The 18,962-nt window shown below is 41.1% G+C and overlaps 1 protein-coding gene across 2 annotated transcripts in view; it reads left to right on the top strand.

The window, feature by feature from the left end:
• The window catches only part of GRIN2A (glutamate ionotropic receptor NMDA type subunit 2A), a 364,371-nt gene that overhangs the window by 270,591 nt on the left and 74,818 nt on the right, over nt 1-18,962 (top strand). For both annotated transcript variants that reach the window (XM_060033044.1, XM_060033045.1), the window contains exons 4-6: nt 9,165-9,370; nt 14,269-14,437; nt 14,550-14,703. In XM_060033044.1, coding sequence (XP_059889027.1) covers nt 9,165-9,370; nt 14,269-14,437; nt 14,550-14,703 — 529 coding nt within the window. The remainder of the gene's footprint in view (nt 1-9,164; nt 9,371-14,268; nt 14,438-14,549; nt 14,704-18,962) is intronic.

The following is an 18,962-nucleotide window of genomic DNA, read 5'->3' as shown; positions in this document are numbered from 1 at the left end:
ACTCGCACCAGGGTCTTTCCAGTTGATCCGTAGAATGTTCCCTCATTTCCCTTGTTTGCCTTAATATTTCCCAGACCAAATCTGATGGCAACCTTGGGAATATCAAACAGTGGTGATGACCCCAGTCTCTCAAGTCAGATGGCCTGAGCTCAGCCTCCAGATGCTCTCTCTTGCTTTTTTGATCTTGGGCAAGTCACATCAGCTCCCAGTTTCCCAATCTATAAAATGAGGGTAATGATGACCTTTTCCCTACAGGGATGTGAGGGTAAAATGAGGAAGTGCGTGTTGGGGTGATCACAGTGTCTCAAGACATGCCAGTTATTATACTTATTCATTATTTAATAATTATTAAAGTCCATTGGAGGGCTGACTGATACTGACACAGAAGTTACATAATGAAGGACTCCCAGGAGAGGGTTCAAAAATTAATTAGTAATTGAGAGAGGGATCCTTTTTATTTTTTGCTGATTTTTCAAGTCTCTAATGTTAAATGATTCCAACATGGAGCCAAAGGAGAGAAAGAAAACACTATTAACTGTTTAGCTAATGACCAGGACACATCACTTTTTAAGATCACATAAATAATTAAAAGTAAACCAAAGAAGTAGAGCTTCTCTCCATCCCCAGGGACCTGGGAACAGAGGAACTTTGTAGAACTGAAGATAATAAGTGAACTTCTGAAGAAAATGGAGGCTCATTGTTCCAGAGACTTGCACTTTTAAATCTGAGCTTGAACGAGCATTGAGCTCTTCTCGTGTTGAATGAACCTCAAGAGGAGAATGGAAGCAATAGGCAGGTTGTTCGAGGAAATAACGGTGATCAAAACACGTCTCCATGAATTACCAGATCAGTGCTGAGTCCTAAGACAGCCGATGTCACTATCCATAAAGATATTAGATTATCCTGAGAGCAGTTATTATAGGAGAAAAAAAATCAACTGCTCCAATGTGAGCTGTATAACAATCAGGCAATTCTGAAATTTCAGCTGAGAGGAATTTAATTAAGGCTCTAACAGCTGATTCAACTCATTTAGATCTGCTGGCAATTGCTACTGGTTACATAAGAAACCCAAGAAGAAAGATTCCCATCTTTTCCTTATGCTGTGTTTAATCCTGCTGGTAGCCATACATAGGATCCTTTAGGTGCGTCTCTTAGATCACCCAGAACAGAATGAGCTGGGATCCTGGTTAAAAAGATAGGTTCCCAAGCCTCATCCCACATTTACTGATGCATACACTCCAGCGGTCTAGGAGTCTGCGTTCATTCACTCATTCATTTATTTTAATTGAAGTATAGTTGATTTACAATATTGTGTTAGTTTCAGGTGTATAGCAAAGTGATTCAGTTATTTATATATGTGTATTTTCAGATTCTTTCCCATTATAGGTTATTACAAGATACTGACCTATATAGTGCCCTGTGCTGTACAGTGAATCACTGTTGTTTATCTATTTTATGTATAATGGTGTGTATCTGTTAATCCCATACTCCTAATTTATCCCTCCCCCCTCTTTCCCCTTGGAGTCTGCATTCTTAATCAGCCCCCAAGGAGAGGTTCTTACTCCTGCTAAAGTCTCATAATCCCACTACCTTCAGTAATCGCATTTAAGACAGTGCGTTCAAAGGAAGCAGGTGCTTTACTTTAACACCTGAAAAGCAATTCTTAGTTTCACTCTGCCAGTGGCCGTCTGAGACCCCATGGCACTGAAGATAAAGTAGGTTTGGTCCACACCTGCTTTTCAGCAGTTTTATTGTAGAAGCTTGTTTGAATATACCATGCAGGGGAAATCTGGGGTGCAATGTGACATCTGGTTTCAGCAGACTCTAGCTGTCTTGAACGAACTTTAGATCGGGTTTTGGTTCACAAAAAAGTCACGACTCAACTGCAAACTACTCCAGATAGAGCACATTTCAACTTAATATCAAGTCAGGGTTGTGGCTCAGACACCTTTGTTGTAGTTTCCAGGTCAATCAAATTCAGATCTACTTTTGGCTTCGAGCAGCAACCGAAGACACAAAATTACTCATGTGTAAGCCTGCTATCAGCTCTGCATTTGCATGCAGAGGCATGGAAGTGATGCCAACCGGTGATGCTATTTAAGCTAAATACGGACTTTAAGTCATTCTAAATTTCCTTCATGGACATTTATCTTATGTCCTTTAGAAGACTTTATATTTCAGGTGGAGAGAAATTGGCCTCCTGTTTGCTTTGTTTTTCTCCTGAAATTCATCTTCCTGAAGAGTTAATTACTCGCATTTTCTCCACCTAGGGAGTAAATCCCTGCTTATTATCTGGAATGTTTTCCGGTGTTTTGCACATGTGAAGTGTTTGTTTTAGGACCTGTTTCCCCCTTGGTTATGAAATCACTCAAAGAGCTAACCAGGGCCAGTCAAGCTGGAGCACAGGCAGCGTGAACTCTGCTTTCATTGTCGGTTTTGATAAATTTCATCTCTGATTTTTAATTTTACAATCCCTATTGTCTTGTCTCCAAGGAGAGGATCTGAGTAAACAGGCAACTCTCCTCTTTTAACTTTGAATTCTAAGTAAAAATTGATGCCAGTGCTGTCTTCTGAATTGAGTTCAGTTCAGCAGATATTTATTGAACTGGAATGTGGTGAACACTGTACTACAGCCGACGTGGGTCATGTTGTGTGAAAGGCTGGCCAGGCCAGAGATTCTATAATACGGGGCAAACTGAGCCCTTAATCCCCACCCCCATACAGATACACAATCGGTCTCTAAGTTGTATTGATTCCACCACTTTGGGATCCTGTGAGTTCATGCCCCCTCCCCATGCGGCCCTATGCCAGACTCATCCAGGTTAATGCAGCTGCCTCCTGACCCATCACTCTGCCTTCAGAATCTTTTAGGCACAAACCCTTTCTCTGCACTGCACTGGGAAGAAGTGTCCTAATACGTCAGACTGATTGTATCCCTCCCCTAATTAAAAATCTTCAGTAATCCCCATCTCCATCTGCCATGCTGGTATGGCTCATGGTTGGAAGTCAATTCCTTTAGAAACATATTTGGTTTCCTTGCAGAGCAGGAAGCTCTCTGCTCCCGTAGTATCCTGTGCCCACCCCAGCATGGCAGTTACCGCATTTATTATCTCATGTTATCTCATGGCCAGTGTGCTTTAACTCCTCTTCTCTAACCAGACTAGAAAGTCTGAGCACTGGGACCAGCCTGCACTGTTCACAGTTGTAGCCCCAGAGCCTCCTGGAGTGCCTGGCACAATGTAAAGCCCTGGACGCATGTGTATTGAGCTCATGAATGAACAAGCGAGAGAATTCAAGGGAAAAAGAGAATGCTCAAAACCGCGTTCCAGGACTTCCCTGGTGGCGCAGTAGTTGAGAGTCCGCCTGCCGATGCAGGGGACACGGGTTCATGCCCTGATCCGGGAAGATCCCACATGCCGCGGAGCGGCTGGGCCCGTGAGTCATGGCCACTGAGCCTACGCGTCTGGAGCCTGTGCTCCGCAACGGGAGAGGCTGCAACAGTGAGAGGCCCGCGTACCGCAAAAAAACAAAACAAAACAAAATGCATTCCAGCTGGAGTATTAAGCTGCAGGGGAGAGACGGTATTTGAGCTGTACCTGGAAAGAGTGGGTAGGATTTCAGTCAGTGGAGATGATAAGGAGAGGAATTTCACGTAGAAGTAGTGCAGGCAAAGGCGGGGAAATGGGTGTCATTCAGGGTATGTGTGGTGAGAGTGAAAAGCATCATTGTGGCTTAGGATTGTGCATGTTTGTAGAGGTGTGAGTGTAGGTGTGTGTTAGGCATGTGTGTGTGTGTAGTTGTACGTGTGTGGAGGTGAGTGTATATATGTGTGTATTGTGAATTCAGGTAGGTACGAGTGTAGCTGTGTGTTCATGTATAGATGTATAAATATATGATATATATATGTGTGCATGTGTACGGGTTTGAATCCACTTATATATGGATTTTTTTCAGTAGTAAATACTGCAGTACTGCACGATCCCCAGTGGGTTGAATCCGCAGCTATGGAGGAACCATGGTTATGGAGGACCAACTATATCTTATACACAAATTTTTGACTGCACGAAGGGTCGGTGCTCCTAAACCCCACGTTGCTCAAGGGTTAACTGTATACACATATGCACATACATATATATGTATATACATGTGTGAGTATGCGTAGGCGTAAGCGTATGTGTGTTTGAAGGTGTAGATGTATATGTTTTAGTGTGAGGGTGTGTATAGGGTGTGCAAAAGAGAAATCAACAAAGTGATAGAAAGAGAGAGAGGACAGTGTATTGAGGTTGATGGGACCTATACTCTAGAGTCCATTAATGTAAGAGGAGTCTGACTGATTTTGTGGGCAGTATGAGTCATGGAAGGATTTGAGTAGAGGTAGATCTATGATTTTGGTGTTTAGATACACGTTTTTAGGGAGTGGCTTGGGAGAGAACAGTTGTGAGGTGATTTTAACTGTGTCTTGTCAGCATTTCATGAATAGATCAAATACAGTCAAGCACTCATACCTCTGAAAGGAGAGTCACAAACATCTATTAACCTCATTTCTTCCAGCCTCTCGCAGCCTCTGTGACATCGCTATGGATTTAACCAGACCTTAAGGGATGAATATTAACTTCTGACAGTTTCTGGAGATGAAATTATCTTTTCCTCTGAGAAAATATTGGGTGAACGTTTTGATAAGTAATCACTGCTCTGTCACAAAACACTTCCTAGGAGCTGAAGAGGAATTAGATTTCTAAAAGCACAGCGTTTAAATTTTATTAGTAAGAACAGATTAAAAAATCATTACAAAGTTAATTTCCCCTTTCTCCACTTCTTTTAACAAAATCACTTTCCTCCATTAGAGGTCAATTATTTTTCTTGGTCCTCAAAACTTCAGTTTATTAGCTGAAAACATTTAAAGGTTTATCACCAAAATCCAGTTTATTTTGAAGATAAAGGTTTTTTTTCTTCTCCCACACAGCCTAGTTGGGGGAATTTGGGACTGTTTTCAAGTCCAAAATTCATGATAGAGATAAAAATCATCTGCCCACACCTTCTTCTTGAGTATAGGGTGTTTATAAGAATGAAAATAGTGCTAAGAATAGTGCCTAATAATCTCTGGACCTAGAGGTTATCGTACTAAATGAAGTCAAGTCAGACAGAGAAAGACAGATGTCATCTGATGTCACTTATATGTGGAATCTAAAAAAAAATGATACAAATGACTTAGTTACAAGACAGAAATAGACTCACAGACATAGAAAAGAAATCTATGGTTTATACCCAAAGGGAAAGAGAGGGAGGGATAAATTAGGAGTTTGGGATTAGCAGACACAAACCACTGTCATCAAATGTTACAGACTCTGCTAAGTGTGGTGTGTTCATTCATTCCATCAACACCTATCCAGCTGTGCCAGGCCCTGAGTTAGAAGCTGTGGACATAGAAACCAACTAATATACATATATATTAATATATATAATATAATATATATATATATCCCTGCTAGACTGAGGAATCACAATCTAATGAGTGAAACATATACACAAACACATAGGTTGTTGAGGTATAATATTGTTAAGCAAATGAAAATTAGGTATTTAAATCAAATCAAGGATTTGTGAACGAAATGTTATGATGTCTGAGATTTCCTTCAATATAATATGGGAGGAGTGGTTGGGAGTATAAATGAAACAGGATTGACCATGAGTTAGTCATTAATGAAGCTCGATAACGGGAAGATGGAGATACATTCTAGTATTTTACTTTTGTATGAGTTAAAGTTTTTCCATAATAAAAAAAAGAAAAAAAAGAATGGAGGGGGCAAGAAGCTTCCACTTTTGGGCAAGTTATATATGGACCCATGTTCATGATGATTTCTTCATCTCTTTTTCCATTCTGGATAACAGACTAGATTAACTCTTACGGCAAATCTCAACTCCTTAACTGGACCTGCTAGGCTTTGCGTCATCTGGCCCCTGCCAGCCTGGAGGGCTCTTCCTGCCTCTGCTCCCTCTACCCCCTCATCCACTCATCTTGGATTTCTAGTCTCAGCTTAAGTGCCACCTCTTGGGGAAGACTTATGTGATTTCTTTCCCCCTTTTTCCAGTCTTAGACCCATATTTTATTTCTTCCTCCCAGTTTGTACGATGTATATTTTTATGTGGTTATTTGACTCATGTTTGTCTTTCCAATTAGCATAAAAATTCCTTGCAAGTAAAAATTGTGCTCCTTGCGCTACAGTACCCTCAGTGCCGAGCGCAGTGCTTGCACCTAGTAGCCACTCAGTAAACATTTATGGAGTAAACGAATCTCTATTAAGCCTGTCTACAGACTCCAGACTCGGTTATGTAGTCCTTTGTAAATAGAAACATAGAAGGGGAAAGCGAAGGATGTCTGTTTCTCCCCTATCTGGTATATAAAATCCTGGAGTTGAGATTTTTGGCGTTTGGAACAGGAGCCTGTCAGACTCAGAGAAGGAGGTAAGAGCTCTCAGGATCTAGGGCAGTGTTTACACAGCAGCTTCAGCTCCTGATCAAGTTTTCCCGCCACCACTTGCTTCCACCCTCCTTGGCTGACCCATGGGTGCTTACTTAGACGTGTTGGGAAGGGAGAGAGGAACTCAGAGGAGATTCAGGAAGTTATTGCACTCTGGGAACCCATAAACCTTTGCAGCCTCTCTCTCCATGAGTCAGCCTTGGGCTGGAAGCTTTGCCTGCCTCCCATGGTGTAGGGTATGTGACATGGTCAGTGACATCACCAAAGATTCTGCTGGCTAAACGGGCTTTGCCTCTATTTATGTTACCTTGGGACTTAAGGAGCTGTCTCCGAAAGGAAGAAAGGGTCTTGGAGCAATAACATGATTACTGCAGATCAATTAATAGAAACATTAGTGGGAAAGCACCTTTGGATTCACATAGTTCCATGGTATAGCTCTGGATCCACCACTTACTAGCTGTGCAAGTTTGGGCAGTTTACATAACCTCTCTGTGCTTCCGTTTGCTGAACTGTGACGCTGGAATAATAATCCTTACCACGTGGAATCTGTAGGATTAAACTAAGTGGTAATATTGGCACATTTCCCGACTACACAGACATGCCCCAAAGTGACATTATTATAAGTATAACGTCAAATGCTGTGGTGGAGATGCGAGCAAAGTTCTCTGTTACCAGGGAAGACAGGAATGCTTTTACAGATTAGGTGATAGTTGAGCTGTATCTTAAATGCCACCTACAGTAATAAAATAATAGCAGCTGCCACGATGTTACAGGTTAAGTTCTGTGCTCAAGGCTTCAAGGACATTTTTGGCTCATTCAAATCTCACTACAGTTCTGAAAGCATATCCTGTTGCAATCCACATTTTACAGATAGAGAAAGCAAAGCTCAGAGAGGTTAAGCAACTTTCCCAAGGCTGCTCAGCTAATGGATGAAGCCAGGATTAGCACTTAGTTCTGTGTGACTCCAAAAGCCATTGTCTTACCCACTGAACTGCCCAGGCTCTTTTGAAGGCTACGTTTGAGTTTTCTAAGGGAGATGAAAAAGAAAGAGATGGGTATAACATGTTCCAAAAGGAAGAGCTTGGATATCTCTTTATCTATTTGCATGTTTATTATTATTGGCTTGGTCTTTGTCCAGCAGCTGACTGATGGTTCCAACAAGGCAGGAATCGTTCTGTTTTATCCCTCATTGTTCCCGGGCTGGTGTCAGCACACACATAGCTGGTGTTCAGTAAATCTATGTTGAATGAATTAAGAATTTGATGGGCTCCACATTCTCTCCAGCCTATGTTACATCACAGCCTGAGGAGATGAACGTGTTTGCTTGACCAAATTACTCTACTGCCCTTCCTAACTTAAAAAGGAAGGTATCAGTGAAGCTGGACAGTTTTGTAATTGGCCACGTGGCATGTTTCTCTACAAGCAGCAAACGTTTTCCAGTCCAAATGATGATGTCATCTTCCAGAGCACTGATTGCCTTCTCTCCTGCCACCTATCACCTCTCCTGGTGTCCAGCGTGTCTGAATTCTCTTTAAGGGCCTGAGATTCATTTCTGGTGACACATTACAGGAGGAGAGGTGAGTGGGTCATGTGAACACAGACAAGGCTGGACTTGGCACTTTGCTCTTCAGACGAGGTATTTTCCTTGAGGTTTGTGTTACAAATAAAGCGCTGCTCTGTGGTGTCGAGCAGTTGCACTTGGGAACGGGAGGAGGAAGCACAAAGTGCGGTGCTGGGGGCAGTTTTCTCCCAGTGTGTGTGCGAGAGTGCCAAGAAGCTGTCAAATAAAATTAAGGTTCAAAACATACAGCCTTCAATTTGATTTCACTAAGATGCCGACAGCTGCTCAGAGGGAACACAATCGATTCTGTTTTGACAGGTCTTGATGTACAGTAAGCAGTAAAAGTCTCCACTCTGTGCTGGATTAAGAAAAATTCACCTTAATTTCAACTTAAATAGAACCGTATCTGAGCTTGAAGGGAGGCTTCTCGTCTGCTCACCTGCGCTACCCCCTTGTTTCTCCTGCCAATCCTCCCTCTTTTTTGCCCTTGGACTTCATCTTCCTCTCCCCTTTCCTCTTTCTTTTTCTTAGCACTTTTAAAATCTCTCTCCCTCTCACTGACTCTCTTCTATACTTAAAAGGGAGAGTTTGGAGTCCTTACTACGTGCTGAGCACTGCCCTATATGCTTTTCTCGAATTGCCTTATTTAATTCCCACGACATCCTTATAAAGTAGGTGGAATTGTGTCTATTTACAGATGAGAAAACAGATGTTCATAGTGATTAAAAGCCTGCCTGGTGTTGTACAGCTAGTAAGTGGCAGATCTGGGGATTCAAGCCTAGACCTCTGATTCTAAAAGTCCTTGCTCTTTTCATGACATTAGTGGGCCTGAGCTCTGGCAGGACATCACAATCACTTGGGGATCTCCAGCGGCATCAGTGCTTTGTCACCACCCCCGTATTTATTAGTCTGGGGAGAGTCCAGGGCATGGGAGCGGCCCAGTATTCTGCTTTCCCTTTGTCCTCATCTTTCTTAGCATATAAACAGAAGTGTACGTTGAGGTAGGTAGCAGAAAAGCCCTGAAGATGATGGGGTTCTTCTCCCATACCTCTTACGGGGGAGGACTCACCTTTCTGGAAGCCAGTGGTGCCGGAAAGCACAGGTGTGTCTTTCTCTTTATACCAGGTGGGCAAGTGGGAGAACCACACCCTGAGCCTGAGGCACGCCGTGTGGCCCAGGTACAAGTCCTTTTCGGACTGTGAGCCAGACGACAACCATCTGAGCATCGTCACACTGGAGGAGGCCCCCTTTGTCATCGTGGAAGACATAGACCCGCTGACTGAGACGTGTGTGAGGAACACTGTGCCATGTCGGAAGTTCATCAGAATCAAGTGAGTCCAGGGATGCTGTCGGTTGAATGTGCCCAATCCTTTACAATAGCCTGTATCACTGATAACAGTGGTATCTCTACAATAATAATAGAATGTAATATAAAATATACTCTATTATAATAGGTGGGTATAAAAATAGATTTGTTTAAAAGACCTGGAACTACACCAGGTGGTTTGCATTCATTTGATTCCAACAACAGCAATACGAGGTGCATGGTTTTGCCCATTTAAAACATGATAAAAACTGAGTTATGAGAAGATTAAGAAGCACGTTCAAAGCCACTTAGCTAGTAGATGGAAGAGGCAGGACTCAAGCACTTGTCCATCTGACTCCACCACCATATTCTTAACCAGTATGGTAAGTCAACCCTCCCCTTCAATATTTCCTAGAATAATTATTTCTTTTGTATTTTTCTGGTTGCTCCCTCCCCCAAACCATATCTACCACTTCCTTCCACCTCTCTTTTATTTCCCAGATCCAAACTTTTCAGAATTTTCAAAGCTTCTCTCCATTTTGGGGTCAACATCCACCTTACAAGTGACTTTCTGATGTGCTTAAGGTGGAGCTGATCTCCTGGGGATCTCCTAGGTCACCAGCAACAAACCAGCATTGCATCTAAGTCATTTCCTCTTTTATTACGATTGAAGAGGAACTGACATTTTTTATCAGATCCCCTGGTGAAGGGTTCTCCCTAATCTATAAACCCTTTGGAGATACATAAAGCTTCATGGCCAAGTCCAAGGCCCTGAATTTTGCCTTTGTAATGCAAACATAAACACAAATACCACCCTTGTGGAGGATTCACAAAAGGAAAAAGCCTACCGCTAGGTGGAAATCTTTTTTTTTTTTTTCTGAATATTTTCTGATTGCCTCCTTTCACCTGGACAATTTTTGCTTGCCCTTTAAGTCTTAAGCACTCCCTCCACAAGCTAGGTTAGTTCTCCCTACTTCCACAGTACCCTGGCTATGTCTCTATGTCTTAATCAGTTCAGGCTGCTATAACAAATTACCATGAGTGGGTGGCTTAAACAACAGACATTTATTCCTCACAGTTCTGGAGGCTGGGAAGTCCACGATCAAGGTGCTGGCAGATCTGGTGTCTGGTGGAGACCCTCTGGTTTGCAGATGGCTGTCTTCTCCTCACCTGGTAGAGAGCAGAGGGAGAGGAAGCAAGCTGTCCTGCTCCTTCTTATAAGGGCACTACTTCCATTTAGGAGGGTTCCACCCTCGTGACCTAATTACCTCTCCAAATACCATCACATTGGGGATTAGGGTTTCAACATATGAATTTGAGGGGAATATAAACATTCAGTCCATAGCACTCTCTAGCTGTCTTTCTCACTTGTTTTTATGGCTTACAGTTTGTCTGTATTTCCCCCAGAGTATTATCTGCCTAAATATAGGGAATGTGGCTTATTAATATTTGTGTCTTCAGTGACAAGCATAGAATATGACACCCCAATGTTGATGAAACTTGAACGGAGGGTGAATGGATACTTTTCCTCCCACATTCCAAATTCCAGCCTAAGTTCTTATTATACAAGATGCAAATCGCCGTGGCTCAGTGCTTTGGATAAAGATAATTTTTTTTTTCCGGTACGCAGGCCTCTCACTGTTATGGCCTCTCCCATTGCGGAGCACAGGCTCCAGACGCGTAGGCTCAGCGGCCATGGCTCACGGGCCCAGCCGCTCCGCGGCATGTGGGATCTTCCCGGACCGGGGCACAAACCCGTGTCCCCTGCATTGGCAGGCAGACTCTCAACCACTGCGCCACCAGGGAAGCCCAAAGATAATTTTTTAAGAATATGATTGCTAAGTGTATTATGAAGGTGCATTTTGGTTTGGAGAAATTTTTTTATCAATAAGCAGCATTTTTGGAGTTGAAATTCTTATGGATTATTCAGTAAATAATCATCAGCTTTTTTTGGAGTCATCAGCCTCTTTGGGGTTGAAATTCTGAATAGATTAGTCAATAAATAAATACGCATGAAACATAGTTTCTGTGTTAGTCACAGTGCTGGGCATGGGGGATGCGTCAATGAACCGGGAAGGATCTTGCAGTCAAGGGGTGCACACGGTTAAAAAACTGCTCAACTAATAAGGGAACAGGGCAGCTCCACATTAGGATAAACCCTGTGAAGGATCTGAATAAGGTGGTGTGATAAGGGAGTCACTTGAGGTATGTGGGGCTCCTGCAGCTCACACAGGTAAGATTTAAGGTGGCATGTAAAGGAGGAGAAGGAGCCAAACATGTGAAGAACTAGGGAAGAGCCACCCAGCTAGAGGAGCAGGTGCAAAGGCCCTGAGGGAGGAAAGAGATTGGCGAGTTTGGGAAACAGAAGGAAGCCTAGTGCAGTACTTGGAAGTGATGAACTGGGGGAATGACAGAAGGGGTAATGTGGAAAAGTTGTCAAAGGAGGTTTTGACTTGGGTGGGTGTTCTTTGAGCAGAACTTGGTCAGATTAAGAAAGCAGAGTGGCTGGCACAAAGCAAAGAGTATAACCCCACTGGGGCACCTCTTTTATGATAACAATATCTTCTCTGATTCAACAGGGCCAATCAAGTAGGGCATCTTATGCTTCACACTCAGTCATTGGAGATTAAAGTCTTTAAAATCAGAAGACTTGGAGCCGAAAACAATAGATCACCAAGTGCTGAGTCACACTGGTCTGGAGGAAATGAACCTCCAAATAAGTTACTGTCTTTAAAAGAATTGACTTTTCAACTGAAGAATAGAAACAGATTAACAAGTTCAGATTCACAATTTGGGTTCCTGTGGGAGGGGGTGGCTTGCAATTTTCCTTTTCCCACTTGGTGACATGAGAATTGTACTGTGCTTCTAGGTGAAATTAAAGTCTTTGATTTACCTGAAAGCAATAGAAAATTACTAGGATCCAGTCATCCCAACATTAACACAGTTTAGATCAACTGCATTTCCTAAAGGTAACATCTTTGAGGCAGGCTGATTGGTTCCAAAAAGGATTCCTGTTGGACAACATGATTGTGTTTGTTTTCTTGGTGATATTCTTTCAGGGAAAACCCTTTGTCTCTCACTTCTGGCAAATGGTGGGGTCTTGAGGGCACACATCATTCTTCTAAAAAATCAGGTAGTAGGAAATGGGCTGAGAAATCAGACTTTTCTTCTTACCTGTTAGTTGAGTGTTAAGACGTGAAGAGAAAATTGAGGAAAACTTACCTGTTTTGATCTGTAAGGATAAATGGCTATCCTGCCAGTTAATCCCCTAAACTGTCAAATCATTGGTGAAAAGAGAGGAAATATATTTTTAAGCACCTATGTGAGAGGTGCTTTAGATACCTTATTTAATATTTCCAACTATCCTGCAAGGTAAGTATCAGCCTTCTCAATGCACGAATAAGTAAACTGAGGTCTGTGAATGAAGAGACCCGTCCGAGTTTCCATGCTTGTCAAGGGCAGACCCAGGATTTGAAAGCAGCTCTGTCTGACTCGCAAGGCACATCCACTGGCCACACTGGGAAATTATACAGCCAGAGAATTGATGACTTACTGGATCCCTTTCCCCATATTTGTTTTTATGAGTCTCCCTTTCTTTTGGGTGATGGTGGAGAGCAGAGAGATGACATGGGCACCATTTCTCAGATGTCTGGGAAGTCGTCATACCCCCTCCTCCACACACACACACACACACACACACGCACACAAGGTTTGTGATAACAACCAACAAAAGTTCCCAATATGGTCTGTGTTTCCAGATGTGGAAACACAGACCAAATGATGTTAGATAAACATCATTTTAGTGCTTAGATAACAATTCAGTATGTAGATGTGTCAACAATGGAATATTGAGGCAGCACGTATCCTATGAAATACGTGACTCAGCATCTGACCATGGTACTAATGGATGCCCCAGGGCAAGGTGGGACCAAGTGCAATGCCCAGAGAGGTCTTGATCTTCCTGTAGCAGTGGTTTAAATAGTTTTCGTTATCACTTGGGAAGACCCCTGTTTCCTTCCCTTTTAAAAGCACTTCTGGTTTTTCTGAGTGTCCTTTGAGTATGACTTTGTCAAGTAAATAAAGGAGAGTGACTGACACAAAGCAACAAATGTAACCTTGGTAGATTATGATAGGTTTTACGACAGCAGTGCCCTCTGTATTTTAATAGGGCTTTTTCCTGATCAAGGACATTGCTATTTAATAGTGTCACCTCTTACACTGCCTCTACGTAGGTAGGGAGGGAAAATGTTATAAATGAGCCTTCATTTGCGAGACGACTCGATCAAGAGACATTAAGTCCACAGACTCAGGCACAGAGTAGACCCCAGGTCTCCTGATTCTTAGCTGATAATTCTTAGTTTTCCTCAGCAATGAGAGTATCTTTCCTAAGTAAGTAAGGCATCCTTTCTTCTTCCCTTTGGTTGCCAACCTCTATTTTCAGTGAAAGGATAAAGCAAAACTCTCCTTGCTCTGAGAATTTCACATCTTCCTCTCCTCCATTTTCCAATAAGTTTTTATAATTCAGTTTAGATTAGATGACTAAACTCTGATCTAAAGAGGTTGTATGTGTTATAAGCTTTAAAAAAATAAGACGTAGTAACTCTCATCTGTATAATGGGGATCTGAATACTACCTAATTAAGAAAAATGTTGTGAAGATTAATCCAACAATTAGTATAAAGCATTTATCACAGTGCATAGCAAATAGTAATTACTCAAGAAATGTTACCTGTTGTCATGATTGTTGTCATAATTAAGAACACTTTCTACTTTTGCTGTCATAAACTCACTGAACATCCTTGTAAAAGCCACTTCCTCATTTTGGGCCTCTATTTCCCATGTGAAAAATAGTAGAAGAGTGTAGATAATGACTGAACACATTTTCCAGTACTAATACTCTACCATCTTGGGATTTTCTCTACAGCAATTCAACCAATGAGGGCATGAATGTTAAAAAATGCTGCAAGGGGTTCTGCATCGATATCCTAAAGAAGCTTTCGAGAACAGTGAAGTTTACCTATGACCTTTACCTGGTGACTAATGGGAAGCATGGCAAGAAAGTTAACAATGTGTGGAATGGAATGATTGGTGAGGTAAGTTATCTTTTCATCCCAAGGGCCCTCATTCAGACTTAGGGCCCAAGGTCCTCAGAGATGGTGGGAAGGATAAGTAAAGGGACGGTTCTTTTTTTTGCCTTGTGTCCAGGTGGTTTATCAACGGGCAGTCATGGCAGTTGGCTCACTCACCATCAATGAGGAACGTTCTGAAGTGGTGGACTTCTCTGTGCCCTTTGTGGAGACGGGAATCAGTGTCATGGTTTCAAGAAGCAATGGCACTGTATCACCTTCTGCTTTTCTAGGTATGTGAACTTCACAGTCACTATTGCTTTCCTATGAGGAATTATAGGTATTTTGTCTTGTTTGCTCAAAAGACAGGACCAGATAGGACCTAGTTCAGTTCTAGGTAACCACGTCAGCATATTGAAAGCATGTTGCATTGAATTACGCAAATTTTCCCCCAGTTAACATCTTTCATTTATCTTTAACTTGGAAATAGCTGCTAAAAATACAATCACATATTCAGATACCGTCCTTGATAGTGCAGAATATAGATTAGTAGATATATTGCTTAGAGCCTTGAAAGCATGTAAAAAATAAACCTGTCTGTCCACAGTTAATTTAAATCAGCTCATAAACTTTTATTTAGCAGCCACATACCCATCCTCCATCCCTCACTAGAATGACAGTCATTTATTTACTGGATGTAAGAGTAAAAATAATGATGACTGTGCAATGATTTATACCAGTACTCTGATAAACAAAACAGAAGCAGTCTGAAGAGGATACACTGTTTTAAAATTAATGGAATCATATTTTAAATGTGCCTATCCTTTAAGCTGAATGGTTTATAAGAGAAGAAATTCTTCTTACTCTCCTTTTAACTGTTTCCTAGATTTATGTTTTTACACAGAAGGTTTTTATTTTTTAAAGCAAGGTAGTTCTGTTTTTTTTCTGTCATCTGGTTTTCTTTAGCAGCTATGCATTAGATAGCTTGGCTGGTGTAGCTGAAACTGCATGGAATATAGCCAAGCATTTTTAATTTTTTCTTTAAAGGAAATCATCGTGTTGAGTGTTTTGTCATCATAAATAGTTTTTGATAGTGACTGTCTTGAAGATCGTGGGATTCAGATTAACTTCCCCTTGGCATTCCCATGTCAGTGGGTTTGTCCCAAATTGGGAAGGTTAAGACAAACATTGACCCCTAGAAGGAAACTGCAGGAGAGAGTGAAAACAGTTAGATTAGGGTCAACTGAATTTCTTACATTTTTCCAAAGACAAAAAAACTTTGTTTATTAGATAACTAAAACTGCAGACTAGGGCCCATTTGTGGATGCCAGCCCCAAGCCCATAGCCTTACTCTTCCACTGTCTTCATTTATATGTGGTGTTAGCATCCACTGAAGCGTTCTCTGCTTCATTCTCATGAGTGAAATGTTGACTAACAGGATTTTGGATACTGCCTTACTCACAGAGACATATGGATTTACTGTTTTCATTTTCCATAATCCATTGAAGCTGTTGAAATCCTTACCACTCACTGGATTTGATTTTGCACTCGCTTCCATTTTTGTAACCTTTGTTGGAGTAATGTGGACCTTGACAAATACACACCTCACGTTCCTTCTGTGCCTGTGTCTGATATGGATAATGATGCCCATATCTTAATAAGGGAGCCTCACTGGATCATGAAAAGTACTGCTTACTGATATTGACAACACAAGCAGAATGTTAATAATTATTGGATATACTCTCACTCACAGTCACTCGTAATCGTCTTTTTCCCCATTCCCTATTGGAACCTTTAACAGAGATCTTGGGTCCTAGAGGTTGGAGGAAGGGAGTTCGTGGAAGAAATGGAAAGAGAAAGTTGTCCACTTATCTTCTTAGTGAGCTAGAGAGAACTTCTCGTCCAGTTCAATCAAAGAGGAAAAACATTTCCATTGACTTGTCTCATAAATATGAGTCACTGATACTGAATCTGGCCTCAACCCAGTTTCCCTAGATTTTTATCTTATCTGTGTTAGTAGAACATTTCCATAAAAGTCAAGTATTTTTGCTAAATTTAGCTAAACCTCCTTTCCCCCTACTCTTCCTACTGTATCTTTAAGAATAAAATAAATTGTAGCCAGAGGAAGCTATTTTTAAAGCTGTTTTTACACAGAAGGCTTAATACTTTTCCTAGTCACTGAATTACATCCCTATTCGATTGACTGTGCACCCCCTTATTTACGGTCATTATCTGCAGGTTTTGAAAGTCATAATGAACCATGCTAAGCTACATTTTTCCATTCACTGGCTCAGTCATCTGGAAGAGCCAAATATTCAAAATCTGATTGCATTGCTCTTCATTATTTCCTATTCTCTCTCCTCTGCAAAATCCATTAACTCACATCGGAAACACTTGCAGGTAACGCCTCTGAGCTTTTGTATCAAAATGTAACCAGCGACTCTTCAAGGACGGAGATGATGTCTCTGGCAATATTCAGTTAATTCTTAAGACTTTCCAAGTAGGTTGGAGTCTTTGATCCAAAGAAATGCTGAGCTGGGGTCTCTTCTAGATTAAAGTTCCTTCACAGACAGATGTTGAATCTGTTGAATCTGTCCAGTAGAGGATGTAATCCAGAGCTATCTAAAAATACTTCTGGGTCACATCTTAGACACTACAGACAGTAGCTCATCATTGTTCTAATGACTTTCTTTGTTGTGGGGGGTGTGTGTGTGTGGTGTCTGGGAATAGCCATCCTTCATGGCACTCATAGGTACCTAACTTACTAAAACCAGAATACTACAGCAGAATCTCTCTGCCATCCTCACAAGTCAAGGGACAGATGTTGTCACTTCGAAGTGAGAAAACATCTGGGATCAGTTTCTTGATCGTTTCCATCTGATTTTCTGACCAGTTAGTGACTAGGACACATCAAGTGCCCAGTGAAGTCCACTGAAGGCTTACAGATTCTGACATGTGAGTACAAGAATTCAGTAAGGATCTACCCTAATATTTTTAATAATGTCATCATAACCTGCAGAGAAAAGGAGTTATCAGATTAATAAGTGTGCGTTTTTTAAACTAGAACGCCTTTTTCAGGACCCTGGACAGCACACCACTACCACCAATTCTGGCTTTAACCACGGAACCCAGCAGCTATTCCATTTAATTTATTATGTGTATGCAGTGTGCAAAGCACACACCAAATACTTTACATGTATATAATGTTCCTTTACTCATTACGGTGATCCTCCTCTGCTGAGACACACTATGCCATCAGCACATCCAACCTGGAGAATTACTTTAACATCTCTATTTTTGAATATTAAGTAATTTTTAATCTCCTAATTATTCATTTCTTTCTCCTGGATACACCTTACTACCAAACTGCTGCTTTCAGGGACACGATATTGTTTGCACTCAAGTTAAATTTAACTAAGATAAATTTCAGTTTTAGTCTCATTGGTTTCTTTGAGCTCATCTTGGCTTATTTAAGTCAAGTAAGTTGTCTTGGTACTTGTTGCTTCTTAAAGTATTTGCACTATCAAAACTGCATTACAAAGTATTCCTTCAGGTTTTAAAATTATCCAATATCATTAAAGCTTCGGACATATTAGTTTCTTATTATATATTAAGCTCATTACATTGGAATTTGTGATGAACTCTAGCTGTGTTAGGTAGTCACAGACTTTAATAAAAAGGTGGCCTGCTATCAGCCTAGTTCTTTATTATTATTAATAGCTTCATCAGAAAAAAAAATTTAAAAATAATAAATTGTGTACTATTCGAGAGGTATTATTGGGCTTCTTGTATTTTATTCTTAGAAAATGTTTGCTCATGATGAAAAGGATTATAAGTTCATTGGTGTCCAAGGGCAGTTTCTTCCCAATGATGCAATCAGGTGGAGCTATGTTCATTTAAAAAATTTTAGTCTCTGTTGATTTTCTAGCAAATCTATGTCATACATGGATAAAATAGCTCCTTTCAGCTCACTTTCACGTCCTCAATCAGTTTGAATAAAAATGTTAATTTGTTTTACATAGTATCTCTTACCTTTCTAAAGTGATCTAAGATTTAGAACCTTGTGTCTTGGCCTGCCCTTCTGAGACACCCACATGAAAATGAGCTGATGAAAACTATTTTTAGGGGAAATAACCATCTATCCATCTACTACTTCCTTGCCTCTATCTTTAAACGATGCATTTTCATTGAATTCTCATGTGAATGTAATATCCTCAAATGACTTGTCAGTTGCGTTTAACCATTACCAACCTCGACAAGATTTTTAAATTGTAGAGATCCCATCTGTCCGAAGCAGTAGGTGAAATGGAGAGAGTGGTAGTATTGGGGGCAGACTATGACATTCCAATATTCCTGTCAATCCCACGATTTTACGATCCTTTTCTACCAGGTTATAATTCTCCCTTTACTTCTAGAATTCCTGCACGTCCTCCCTCCAGCATGTCAAGATGAAAATGAAAATAAAAATAAAACTCATGCTGATTCGCAGGTGCCTTATGTTTGACTATTTGAATCTAGTCTTGTTTCTCTTTAGCTTTGGTCCCCTGGATGA

The sequence above is a fragment of the Delphinus delphis genome, chromosome 15 (genome assembly GCF_949987515.2).
Source record: "Delphinus delphis chromosome 15, mDelDel1.2, whole genome shotgun sequence".
Lineage (NCBI taxonomy): Eukaryota > Metazoa > Chordata > Mammalia > Artiodactyla > Delphinidae > Delphinus > Delphinus delphis.
This window is presented reverse-complemented; position numbering and strand designations above follow the sequence as displayed.